Source organism: Oncorhynchus kisutch, linkage group LG15, assembly GCF_002021735.2.
Source record: "Oncorhynchus kisutch isolate 150728-3 linkage group LG15, Okis_V2, whole genome shotgun sequence".
In the NCBI taxonomy this organism is placed as follows: Eukaryota; Metazoa; Chordata; class Actinopteri; order Salmoniformes; family Salmonidae; genus Oncorhynchus; species Oncorhynchus kisutch.
This window is the reverse complement of record NC_034188.2, coordinates 88970875-88985514: the sequence shown is the minus strand read 5'-3', so window position 1 is coordinate 88985514 and position 14640 is coordinate 88970875. Positions and strand designations below refer to the sequence as shown.

General features: G+C 44.6%; 1 protein-coding gene across 1 annotated transcript in view; it reads left to right on the top strand.

The window, feature by feature from the left end:
- Positions 1-14640, top strand: part of gbe1b (glucan (1,4-alpha-), branching enzyme 1b) — a 275869-nt gene that overhangs the window by 199798 nt on the left and 61431 nt on the right. Inside the window, exon 13 of the mRNA XM_031791268.1 lies at positions 7682-7866. Within this exon, the coding sequence (XP_031647128.1) occupies positions 7682-7866 (185 nt within the window). The remainder of the gene's footprint in view (positions 1-7681; positions 7867-14640) is intronic.

Genomic DNA, 14640 nt, shown 5'->3' with positions numbered 1-14640 from the left:
TGAAAAATATACTTTTTTCTTGGGTGAATATAGGTGGAATCCATTTTTTACATATGTATTTAATGATGATTCCTTCGAATAGATACAAACTAATTATATTGGTTTATGAGAGGGTAAATGGTGGTTAAATCCCCCTGCGGTCGATGTCCTCGCCTCCGCAGAAATCTAATTAGCATAATACAAATATCCCCATAAAAAAATCTGTCAGTTTACGCTCGAGATATCTTTTTTTTTGTTGTTGCATTGGATGTGTCTCAATCCAATGTCGCACTTCCTCATCTGAGGGGGAAAAGTGTCAGAGCTAGAGTGGTGTTTTGTCAGACCATGAGGCATCCCAAGAGCATCCTCAAATGCCGACCACATTTTCTCCCAAGAGCATTCAGCCGTGTATTTCCCCCCCAAGAAGATACCTCAGCGGCCCTGAAAGAACTTCACTGGACTCTATGTAAACCATATATCCCGAGGCTACGTTTATTGTCGCTGGGGATTTTACCAAGGCTAATTTGAGGCTACCTAATTTCTACCAGCACATTGACTGTAACACCTGCATGGGCAATACACTGGATCACTGCTACTCTAACTTCCGCTATGCATGCAAGGCCCTCCCCCGCCCTCCATTCAGCAAATCCGACCATGACTCCATCTTGCTCCTACCATCCTATAGGCAAAAACTCTAACAGGATGTAGCCGTGACTAGAACCATTCAACGCTGGTCTGACCAATCGGAATCCAAGCTTCAAGATTGTTTTGATCACACGGACTGGGAAATGTTCAGGGAAGCCTCAGAAAATAACACTGATTTATTCGCTGACTCGGGGAGTGAGTTTATAAGGATTGCATTGGAGATGTTGTATCCACTGTAACTATTAAAACTTACCCCAACCAGAAACCGTGGATAGATGGCGGCATTCGTGCAGAACTGAAAGCGCAAACCACCGCATTCAAGATGTGGGAAAGATGTCGGGAATATGAACAGGGGCTCCCCCTCTCCTTCTCCGTGGCCAATGTGAGTAAGACATTTAAACGTGTTAGCCCTCGCAAGGCATCTGGCCCAACGGCATCCCAGACAAACGAAATACCTTCTTCTTTCCCTAGCTGCGTCAGGCTTCCAGACAAACTAAACACCTTCTTCTTTCCCTAGCCGCGTCCTCAGTATATTTGCACATTGGGTCAATACAACTGCATCAGACAACATACATTCACACCAGCACTGTTATTTAACCCTTTCTCCTCCTACCCATTCACTTCCCAGTCTGCTGTCCCCACATGCTTCAAGGTGGCCACCATTGTTCCCGTACCAAACGATCAAAGATAACTGAACTAAAGTACTCCACGTAGCACTCACTTCTGTCATCATGAAGTGCTTTGAGAGACCAGTCAAGGATCTTATCACCTCTACCTTACCTGACACCCTAGGCCCACTTCAGTTTGCTTACCGCCCCAATAGGTCCACAGACGATGTGATCGCCATCACACTGTACACTGCCCTATCCCATCTGGACAAGAGGAATACCTATGTAAGAATGTTGTTCATCGACTACAGCTCAGCATTCAACACTATAGTACCCTCCAAGCTCATCTTTAAGCTTAAGCCCCTGGGTCTCCACCCCCTCCCTATGTAATTGTGTCCTGGACTTTCTGACGGGCCGCCACCAGGTGGTGAAGGCAGGAAACAACATCTCCACTTCGCTGAACCTCAACACTGGGGCACCACAAGGGTGTGTGCTCAGCCCTCTCCTGTACTTCCTGTTCACCCATGACTGCGTGGCCACACTCGCCTCAATCACCAAGTTTGCAGATGACACAACAGTAGTGGGCTTGATTACCAACAACGACGAGACGGCCTACAGGGAGGAGGTGAGGGCCCTCGGAGTGTGGTGTCAGGAAAATAACCTCACACTCAAAGTCAACAAAACTAAGGAGATGATTGTGGACTTCAGGAAACAGCAGAGGGAACACCCCCCTATCCACATCGATGGAACAGTAGTGGAGAGGGTAGTAAGTTTTAAGTTCCTCGGCGTACACATCACAGACAAACTGAATTGGTCCACCCACACAGACAGCATCGTGAAGAAGGCGCAGCAGCGCCTCTTCAACCTCAGGAGGCTGAAGAAATTCGGCTTGTCACCAAAAGCACTCACAAACTTCTACAGATGCACAATCGAGAGCATCCTGTCGGGCTGTATCACCGCCTGGTACGGCAACTGCTCCGCCCACAACCGTAAGGCTCTCCAGAGGGTAGTGAGGTCTGCACAACGCATCACCGGGGGCAAACTACCTGCCCTCCAGGACACCTACACCACCCGATGTCACAGGAAGGCCATAAAGATCATCAAGGACAGCAACCACCCGAGCCACTGCCTGTTCACCCCGCTATCATCCAGAAGGCGAGGTCAGTACAGGTGCATCAAAGCTGGGACAGAGAGACTGAAAAACAGCTTCTATCTCAAGGCTATCAGACTGTTAAACAGCCACCACTAACACAGAGAGGCTGTTGCCTACATACAGACTCAATCATTAGCCACTTTAATAAATGGATCACTAGTCACTTTAAATAATGCCATTTTAATCATGTTTACATATCTTACATTACTCATCTCATGTGTATATACTGTACTCTATACCATCTATTGCATCTTGCCTATGTCGCTCGGTCATCACTCATCCATATATTTATATGTACATATTCTTATTCCATCCCTTTAGATTTGTGTGTATAAGGTAGTTGTTGTGGTATTGTTAGATTCCTTGTTAGATATTACTGCAACTGTCAGAACTAGAAGCACAAGCATTTCGCTTGTTTCTCATGGTCTGAGAGTCCTTTAGGTGCCTTTTGGCAAACTCCAAGCGGGCTATCATGTGCCTTTTACTGAAGAGTGGCTTCAGTCTGTACATTACGATAAAGGCCTGATTGGTTGAGTGCTGCAGAGGTGATTGTCTTTCTGGAAGGTTCTCCCATCTTCACAGGGGAACTCTGGAGCTTTGTCAGAGTGACCATTGGGTTCTTGGTCACCTTCCTAACGAAGGCTCTTCTCCCCCGATTGCTCAGTTTGACCGGGTCTTTGTGGTTCCAAACGTCTTCCATTTAAGAATGATGGAGGTCACTGTGTTCAATGCTGCAGAAGTTTTGGGGGTTCACTTCCCCCCCCTCGACACAATCCTGTCTCAGAGCTCTACAGACAATTCCTTTGACCTCATGGCTTGGTTTTTGCTCTGACATGCACTGTCAACTGTGGGACCTTATATGGACAGGTTTGTGTCTTTCCAAATCATGTCCAATCAATTGAATTTACCACGGGTGAACTCCAATCAAACAAAGGATGACCAATAGAAACAGGATGCACCTGAGCTCACTTTCACATCTCATTGCAAAGGGTCTGAATACTTACGTAAATACAGTGTTTTTTTTTTTTGCAAACATTTCTAAAAACCTGTTTTCACTTGGTCGTTATGGGGTTTTGTGTGTAGATTGATGAGAAAAAATATATATAATTTAATCCATTTTAGAATAAAGATGTAATGTAATAAAATGCAGAAAAAGTCAAAGGTCAAGTCAAAGGGTCTGAATAATTATGTAACCTAGTGGTTAGAGCGTTATGTAAATAAGTCCAGGGGTCTGAATAATTATGTAACCTAGTGGTTAGAGCGTTATGTAAATAAGTCCAGGGGTCTGAATACTTATGTAAATAAGTCCAGGGGTCTGAATAATTATGTAAATAAGTCCAGGGGTCTGAATACTTATGTAAATAAGTCCAGGGGTCTGCATACTTATGTAAATAAGTCCAGGGGTCTGAATAATTATGTAAATAAGTCCAGGGGTCTGAATACTTATGTAAATAAGTCCAGGGGTCTGAATACTTTCCGAATGCACTGTAGGACAGACACTTCAGAACAAACTTCCTTTTAGATTATTTGGTGGACTCTCTGCAGTAAGGATTATCTGTTATTCAATGTGTTTCTATTGGCTAATAGCAGTAAGGACTATCTGTTATTCAATGTGTTTCTATGGGCTAATAGCAGTAAGGATTATCTGTTGTTCAATGTGTTTCTATGGGCTAATAGCAGTAAGGATTATCTGTTATTCAATGTGGTTCTATGGGCTAATAGCAGTAAGGATTATCTGTTATTCAATGTGTTTCTATTGGCTAATAGCAGTAAGGACTATCTGTTATTCAATGTGTTTCTATTGGCTAATAGCAGTAAGGATTATCTGTTATTCAATGTGTTTCTATTGGCTAATAGCAGTAAGGATTATCTGTTATTCAATGTGTTTCTATTGGCTAATAGCAGTAAGGGCTATCTGTTATTCAATGTGTTTCTATTGGCTAATAGCAGTAAGGACTATCTGTTATTCAATGTGTTTCTATTGGCTAATAGCAGTAAGGACTATCTGTTATTCAATGTGTTTCTATTGGCTAATAGCAGTAAGGACTATCTGTTATTCAATGTGGTTCTATGGGCTAATAGCAGTAAGGACTATCTGTTATTCAATGTGTTTCTATTGGCTAATAGCAGTAAGGACTATCTGTTATTCAATGTGTTTCTATGGGCTAATAGCAGTAAGGATTATCTGTTGTTCAATGTGTTTCTATGGGCTAATAGCAGTAAGGACTATCTGTTATTCAATGTGTTTCTATTGGCTAATAGCAGTAAGGACTATCTGTTATTCAATGTGTTTCTATTGGCTAATAGCAGTAAGGACTATCTGTTGTTCAATGTGTTTCTATTGGCTAATAGCAGTAAGGACTATCTGTTATTCAATGTGTTTCTATTGGCTAATAGCAGTAAGGACTATCTGTTATTCAATGTGTTTCTATTGGCTAATAGCAGTAAGGACTGTGTTGTTCAATGTGTTTCTATTGGCTAATAGCAGTAAGGACTATCTGTTATTCAATGTGTTTCTATGGGCTAATAGCAGTAAGGACTGTGTTGTTCAATGTGTTTCTATTGGCTAATAGCAGTAAGGACCGTGTTGTTCAATGTGTTTCTATTGGCTAATAGCAGTAAGGACTATCTGTTATTCAATGTGTTTCTATTGGCTAATAGCAGTAAGGACTATCTGTTATTCAATGTGTTTCTATGGGCTAATAGCAGTAAGGACTGTGTTGTTCAATGTGTTTCTATTGGCTAATAGCAGTAAGGACCGTGTTGTTCAATGTGTTTCTATTGGCTAATAGCAGTAAGGACTATCTGTTATTCAATGTGTTTCTATTGGCTAATAGCAGTAAGGACTATCTGTTATTCAATGTGTTTCTATGGGCTAATAGCAGTAAGGACTATCTGTTATTCAATGTGTTTCTATTGGCTAATAGCAGTAAGGACTATCTGTTATTCAATGTGTTTCTATGGGCTAATAGCAGTAAGGACTATCTGTTATTCAATGTGTTTCTATTGGCTAATAGCAGTAAGGTCTATCTGTTATTCAATGTGTTTCTATTGGCTAATAGCAGTAAGGACTATCTGTTGTTCAATGTAGTGATTCTGTTATTCAATGTGTTTCTATTGGCTAATAGCAGTAAGGACCGTGTTATTCAATGTGTTTCTATTGGCTTATACTGTAGTAGTAAGGACTATCTGTTATTCAATGTGGTTCTATGGGCTAATAGCAGTAAGGACCGTGTTATTCAATGTGTTTCTATTGGCTTATACTGTAGTAGTAAGGACTATCTGTTATTCAATGTGTTTCTATTGGCTAATAGCAGTAAGGACCGTGTTATTCAATGTGTTTCTATTGGCTTATACTGTAGTAGTAAGGACTATCTGTTATTCAATGTGGTTCTATGGGCTAATAGGAGTAAGGACCGTGTTATTCAATGTGTTTCTATTGGCTAATACTGTAGTAGTAAGGACTATCTGTTATTCAATGTGGTTCTATGGGCTAATAGCAGTAAGGACCGTGTTATTCAATGTGTTTCTATTGGCTAATACTGTAGTAGTAAGGTCTATCTGTTATTCAATGTGTTTCTATTGGCTAATACTGTAGTAGTAAGGACTATCTGTTATTCAATGTGTTTCTATTGGCTAATACTGTAGTAGTAAGGTCTATCTGTTATTCAATGTGTTTCTATTGGCTAATACTGTAGTAGTAAGGACTATCTGTTATTCAATGTGTTTCTATTGGCTAATACTGTAGTAGTAAGGACTATCTGTTATTCAATGTGTTTCTATTGGCTAATACTGTAGTAGTAAGGACTATCTGTTATTCAATGTGTTTCTATTGGCTAATACTGTAGTAGTAAGGACTATCTGTTATTCAATGTGTTTCTATTGGCTAATACTGTAGTAGTAAGGTCTATCTGTTATTCAATGTGTTTCTATTGGCTTATACTGTAGTAGTAAGGACTATCTGTTATTCAATGTGTTTCTATTGGCTAATACTGTAGTAGTAAGGTCTATCTGTTATTCAATGTGTTTCTATTGGCTAATACTGTAGTAGTAAGGTCTATCTGTTATTCAATGTGTTTCTATTGGCTAATACTGTAGTAGTAAGGTCTATCTGTTATTCAATGTGTTTCTATTGGCTAATACTGTAGTAGTAAGGTCTATCTGTTATTCAATGTGTTTCTATTGGCTAATACTGTAGTAGTAAGGTCTATCTGTTATTCAATGTGTTTCTATTGGCTAATACTGTAGTAGTAAGGTCTATCTGTTATTCAATGTGTTTCTATTGGCTAATACTGTAGTAGTAAGGTCTATCTGTTATTCAATGTGTTTCTATTGGCTAATAGCAGTAAGGACTGTCTGTTATTCAATGTGTTTCTATTGGCTTATACTGTAGTAGTAAGGACTGTCTGTTATTCAATGTGTTTCTATTGGCTAATACTGTAGTAGTAAGGTCTATCTGTTATTCAATGTGTTTCTATTGGCTAATACTGTAGTAGTAAGGTCTATCTGTTATTCAATGTGTTTCTATTGGCTAATACTGTAGTAGTAAGGTCTATCTGTTATTCAATGTGTTTCTATTGGCTAATACTGTAGTAGTAAGGACTATCTGTTATTCAATGTGTTTCTATTGGCTAATACTGTAGTAGTAAGGTCTATCTGTTATTCAATGTGTTTCTATTGGCTAATACTGTAGTAGTAAGGACCGTGTTATTCAATGTGTTTCTATTGGCTAATACTGTAGTAGTAAGGTCTATCTGTTATTCAATGTGTTTCTATTGGCTAATACTGTAGTAGTAAGGTCTATCTGTTATTCAATGTGTTTCTATTGGCTAATACTGTAGTAGTAAGGTCTATCTGTTATTCAATGTGTTTCTATTGGCTAATAGCAGTAAGGACCGTGTTATTCAATGTGTTTCTATTGGCTAATACTGTAGTAGTAAGGCCAAACGTTTTGTTCATTAAATATATATATATATTTGTTTAAATACTTAAAGCGGTCTTAAAATTCAACATCAAACATCAAAATGATCCTTGGTTTGAAAACATACAGCCTAGTAGAACTCCCTTCCCCCAGTTTAGACAGACTGTAATGGGTTAATGCCTCTATTTTGGGTAAAACTGTTGAAATAAGCTCATGAGGCATTTCCAAATTATATTCTTCAAGAATGAATGGCTATATATATATCTCATTAATTTAAATGTAACAAAAAGAGAAATGGATAAACATTCCCTAATAAACGTGTATTTTTTTTCTTCTTTAAAATAAATAAATAATGATTTTGTGTTTTTTCTTCAGGTAATGAGTTCGGCCACCCAGAGTGGCTGGACTTCCCTAGGAAGGGTAATAATGAGAGTTATCACTACGCCAGGCGTCAGTACAACCTGCTGGACACTGACCACCTCCGTTACAGACAGCTCTATGACTTTGACCGGGACATGAACCGTACCGAGGACAAGTACGGCTGGCTGGCTGCACCACCGGTAAGGACGCACACACACACACACACACACACACACACACACACACACACACACACACACACACACACACACACACACGCACACACACACACACACGCGCACGCACGCACGCACGCACGCACGCACGCACGCAAGCACGCACGCACACACACACAGCTACATGCACACACACACACACAGCTACATGCACGCACACACACACACACAGCTGCATGCACGCTCACACACACACACACACTGAGGAAAAATATGACTGCCTGGTTGTAGCATCCCTAAGGACACACAGTTCCATGCAGATATATACCCACAGTCGCCCACAGTCACCCACAGTCGCCCACAGATATATACCCACAGTCACCCACAGATATATACCCACAGTCGCCCACAGATATATACCCACAGTCAGCCACAGTCAGCCACAGTCAGCCACAGTCGCCCACAGATATATACCCACAGTCAGCCACAGTCAGCCACAGTCGCCCACAGTCACCCACAGATATATACCCACAGTCAGCCACAGTCGCCCACAGATATATACCCACAGTCGCCCACAGATATATACCCACAGTCAGCCACAGTCAGCCACAGTCGCCCACAGTCACCCACAGTCGCCCACAGATATATACCCACAGTCACCAACAGATATATACCCACAGTCGCCCACAGATATATACCCACAGTCAGCCACAGTCAGCCACAGTCGCCCACAGTCACCCACAGATATATACCCACAGTCAGCCACAGTCGCCCACAGATATATACCCACAGTCGCCCACAGATATATACCCACAGTCAGCCACATTCGCCCACAGTCACCCACAGATATATACCCACAGTCAGCCACAGTCGCCCACAGTCACCCACAGATATATACCCACAGTCACCCACAGATATATACCCACAGTCGGCCACAGTCAGCCACAGTAACCCACAGTCAGCCACAGTCAGCACTCTACTTCTTTTACGTTTGTGTGTTCAGTATATCCACGACCCATATAGACATATTTCCTGTCCATTTCCTTTCCTTTCTGCACCAGTGAAAACAGGCAGATACCTTCTGTCATTCCCACATGGAGGAGGCAGACAGACAGATACCTTCTGTCATCCCCACATGGAGGAGGCAGACAGACAGACAGATACCTTCTGTCATTCCCACATGGAGGAGGCAGACAGACAGACAGATACCTTCTGTCATTCCCACATGGAGGAGGCAGACAGACAGACAGATACCTTCTGTCATTCCCACATGGAGGAGGCAGACAGACAGACAGATACCTTCTGTCATTCCCACATGGAGGAGGCAGACAGACAGGCAGATACCTTCTGTCATCCCCACATGGAGGAGGCAGACAGACAGGCAGATACCTTCTGTCATCCCCACATGGAGGAGGCAGACAGACAGGCAGATACCTTCTGTCATCCCCACATGGAGGAGGCAGACAGACAGACAGATACCTTCTGTCATCCCCACATGGAGGAGGCAGACAGACAGATACCTTCTGTCATTCCCACATGGAGGAGGCAGACAGACAGATACCTTCTGTCATTCCCACATGGAGGAGGCAGACAGACAGGCAGATACCTTCTGTCATCCCCACATGGAGGAGGCAGACAGACAGGCAGATACCTTCTGTCATCCCCACATGGAGGAGGCAGACAGACAGACAGATACCTTCTGTCATTCCCACATGGAGGAGGCAGACAGACAGACAGATACCTTCTGTCATTCCCACATGGAGGAGGCAGACAGACAGACAGATACCTTCTGTCAACCCTTACCCTATTCCCACATGGAGGAGGCAGACAGACAGGTAGATTCCTTCTGTCATCCCTTACCCTATTCCCACATGGAGGAGGCAGACAGACAGACAGATACCTTCTGTCATTCCCACATGGAGGAGGCAGACAGACAGACAGACAGATACCTTCTGTCAACCCTTACCCTATTCCCACATGGAGGAGGCAGACAGACAGGTAGATTCCTTCTGTCATCCCTTACCCTATTCCCACATGGAGGAGACAGACAGACGGATACCTTCAGTCATCCCCACATGGAGGAGGCAGACAGACAGACAGATACCTTCTGTCATTCCCACATGGAGGAGGCAGACAGACAGATACCTTCTGTCATCCCCACATGGAGGAGGCAGACAGACAGACAGATACCTTCTGTCATTCCCACATGGAGGAGGCAGACAGACAGACAGATACCTTCTGTCATTCCCACATGGAGGAGGCAGACAGACAGGCAGATACCTTCTGTCATCCCCACATGGAGGAGGCAGACAGACAGACAGACAGACAGATACCTTCTGTCATCCCCACATGGAGGAGGCAGACAGACAGACAGACAGATACCTTCTGTCATCCCCACATGGAGGAGGCAGACAGACAGATACCTTCTGTCATTCCCACATGGAGGAGGCAGACAGACAGATACCTTCTGTCATTCCCACATGGAGGAGGCAGACAGACAGGCAGATACCTTCTGTCATCCCCACATGGAGGAGGCAGACAGACAGGCAGATACCTTCTGTCATCCCCACATGGAGGAGGCAGACAGACAGACAGATACCTTCTGTCATCCCCACATGGAGGAGGCAGACAGACAGACAGATACCTTCTGTCATTCCCACATGGAGGAGGCAGACAGACAGACAGATACCTTCTGTCAACCCTTACCCTATTCCCACATGGAGGAGGCAGACAGACAGGTAGATTCCTTCTGTCATCCCTTACCCTATTCCCACATGGAGGAGGCAGACAGACAGACAGATACCTTCTGTCATTCCCACATGGAGGAGGCAGACAGACAGACAGATACCTTCTGTCATTCCCACATGGAGGAGGCAGACAGACAGACAGATACCTTCTGTCATCCCCACATGGAGGAGGCAGACAGACAGATACCTTCTGTCATTCCCACATGGAGGAGGCAGACAGACAGACAGATACCTTCTGTCATCCCCACATGGAGGAGGCAGACAGACAGACAGATACCTTCTGTCATTCCCACATGGAGGAGGCAGACAGACAGACAGATACCTTCTGTCATCCCCACATGGAGGAGGCAGACAGACAGACAGACAGATACCTTCTGTCATCCCCACATGGAGGAGGCAGACAGACAGATACCTTCTGTCATCCCCACATGGAGGAGGCAGACAGACAGATACCTTCTGTCATTCCCACATGGAGGAGGCAGACAGACAGACAGATACCTTCTGTCATTCCCACATGGAGGAGGCAGACAGACAGACAGATACCTTCTGTCATTCCCACATGGAGGAGGCAGACAGACAGACAGATACCTTCTGTCATTCCCACATGGAGGAGGCAGACAGACAGACAGATACCTTCTGTCATTCCCACATGGAGGAGGCAGACAGACAGACAGATACCTTCTGTCATTCCCACATGGAGGAGGCAGACAGACAGACAGATACCTTCTGTCATTCCCACATGAGGAGGCAGACAGACAGACAGATACCTTCTGTCATCCCCACATGGAGGAGGCAGACAGAGACAGATACCTTCTGTCATTCCCACATGGAGGAGGCAGACAGACAGATACCTTCTGTCATTCCCACATGGAGGAGGCAGACAGACAGACAGATACCGTCTGTCATCCCTTACCCTATTCCCACATGGAGGAGGCAGACAGACAGGCAGATACCATCTGTCATCCCTTACCCTATTCCCACATGGAGGAGGCAGACAGACAGACAGATACCTTATGTCATTCCCACATGGAGGAGGCAGACAGACAGACAGATACCTTCTGTCAACCCTTACCCTATTCCCACATGGAGGAGGCAGACAGACAGGTAGATTCCTTCTGTCATCCCTTACCCTATTTCCACATGGAGGCAGACAGACAGGCAGATACCTTCTGTCATCCCTTACCCTATTCCCACATGGAGGAGGCAGACAGACAGACAGATACCTTCTGTCATTCCCACATGGAGGAGGCAGACAGACAGACAGATACCTTCTGTCAACCCTTACCCTATTCCCACATGGAGGAGGCAGACAGACAGGTAGATTCCTTCTGTCATCCCTTACCCTATTCCCGCATGGAGGAGGCAGACAGACAGATACCTTCTGTCATTCCCACATGGAGGAGGCAGACAGACAGACAGATACCTTCTGTCATCCCTTACCCTATTCCCACATGGAGGAGGCAGACAGACAGACAGATACCTTCTGCCATTCCCACATGGAGGAGGCAGACAGACAGACAGATACCTTCTGTCAACCCTTACCCTACTCCCACATGGAGGAGGCAGACAGACAGGTAGATTCCTTCTGTCATCCCTTACCCTATTTCCACATGGAGGCAGACAGACAGGCAAATACCTTCTGTCATTCCCTTACCCTATTCCCACATGGAGGAGGCAGACAGACAGACAGATACCCTCTGTCAACCCTTACCCTATTCCCACATGGAGGAGGCAGACAGACAGACAGATACCTTCTGTCAACCCTTACCCTATTCCCACATGGAGGAGGCAGACAGACAGACAGATACCTTCTGCCATTCCCACATGGAGGAGGCAGACAGACAGACATATACCTTCTGTCATTCCCACATGGAGGAGGCAGACAGACAGACAGATACCTTCTGTCAACCCTTACCCTATTCCCACATGGAGGAGGCAGACAGACAGACAGATACCTTCTGTCATTCCCTTACCCTATTCCCACATGGAGGAGGCAGACAGACAGACAGATACCCTCTGTCAACCCTTACCCTATTCCCACATGGAGGAGGCAGACAGACAGACAGGCAGACAGACAGACAGACAGACAGACAGACAGACAGACAGACGGAGAGACGGACAGTCAGGCAGATACCTTCTGTCATCCCTTACCCTATTCCCACATGGAGAAGGCAGACAGGCAGGCGGACAGGCAGGAGGAGAGGTAGGCGGACAGGCAGACAGACAGACGGGCAGGCAGACGGACGGGCAGGCAGACGGACAGATGGACAGGCAGGAGGACAGACAGACGGACAGGCAGACATACAGGCAGACAGACGGACAGGCAGACAGACGGACAGACAGGCAGACGGACAGACGGACAGACAGACGGACAGACAAGATCACAGACATGTTGGTACTCTTCCTGGGGTCCACACAAAACATGAAACATTACATAATACAGAACATTAATAGACAAGAACACTCTTCTGAACAGCTCAAAGACAGAACTACATACATTTACACACACTAGATGGCCAAAAGTATGTGGACACCTTTCTATCAAACATCTCATTCCAAAATCATGGGCTTTAAAATGGACTTTGTCCCCCCCTTTGCTACTATAACAGCCTCAGGTTTTCCACTAGATGTAGGAACATTTCTGCAGGGACTGGCTACCTTTCAGCCATGAGCATTGGTGAAGTCGGGCACTGATGTTAGGCAATTAGGCTTGGCGCTGTGCAGGCCAATCAAGTACTTCCACACCAATCTCGACAAACCATGTCTTTATGGACCTCACTTTGTGCACGGCAGCGTTGTCAAGCTGAAAGTAACATTCTGCTGAAACCCAGATTTGTCCGTCGTACTGCCAGATGGTGAAGTGGGATCCATCACTCCAGAGAACGCGTTTACATTTCTCCAGAAAACCCCATTTCAGGAAGCTCCCGACAAACAGTTCTTGTGCTGACGTTGCTTCCAGAGGCAGTTTGGAACTCGGTAGTGAGTGTTACAACTGAGGACAGACAATATTTATGCACTACTCGCTTCAGCACTCCGTGGTTCCATTCTGTGAGCTTGTGTGGCCTACCACTTCAGGGCTGAGCCGTTGTTGCTCCTAGACGTTTCCACTTCACAATAACAGAGCTTACAGTTGACCAGGGCAGCTCTAACAGGGCAGAAATTTGACGAACTGACTTTTTTGAAAGGTGGTATCCTATGACGGTGCCACGTTGAACGTCACTGAGCTCTTCAGTACGGCCATTCTACTGCCAATGTTTGTCTATGGAGATTGCATGGCGGTGTGGTCGATTTTATACACGCGTCAGCAACGTGTGTGACTGAAATAGCCGAATCCACTCATTTGAATGGCTGTCCACATACTTTTGTATATACAGCGCCTTCGTAAAGTATTCAGACCACTTGACTTTTTCCACATTTTGTTACGTTACAGCGTTATTCTAAAGTTAAAATGTCTTATCAATCTACACACAATATCCCATAATGACATCACAATATCCCATAATGACATCACAATGTCCCATAATGACATCACAATATCCCATAATGACATCACAATATCCCATAATGACAAAGCAAAAACAGGTTTTTAGATTTTATTTCAAATTTATTTAGAAAAAAAGCAGATATCACATTTGCATAAATATTCAGACCCTTTACTCAGTACTTTGTTGAAGCACCTTTGGCAGTGATTACAGCCTCAAGTCTTCTTGGGTATGATGCTACAAGCTTGGCACACCTGTATTTGGGGAGTTTCTCTCATTCTTCTTTGCAGATCCTCTCAAGCTCTGTCAGGTTGGATGGGTAGTGTCGCTGCACAGCTGTTTTCAGGTCTCTCCAGAGATGCTTGATCAGGTTCAAGTCCGGGCTCTGGCTGGGCCACTCAAGAACATTCAGAGACTTGTCCCGAAGCCACTCCTGTGTTGTCTTGGCTGTGTGCTTAGGGTTGTTGTCCTGTTGGAAGGTGAACCTTCGCCCCAGTCTGAGGTCCTGAGTGCTCTGGAGCAGGTTTTCATCAAGAATCTCTCTGTACTTTGCTCTGTTCATCTTTGCC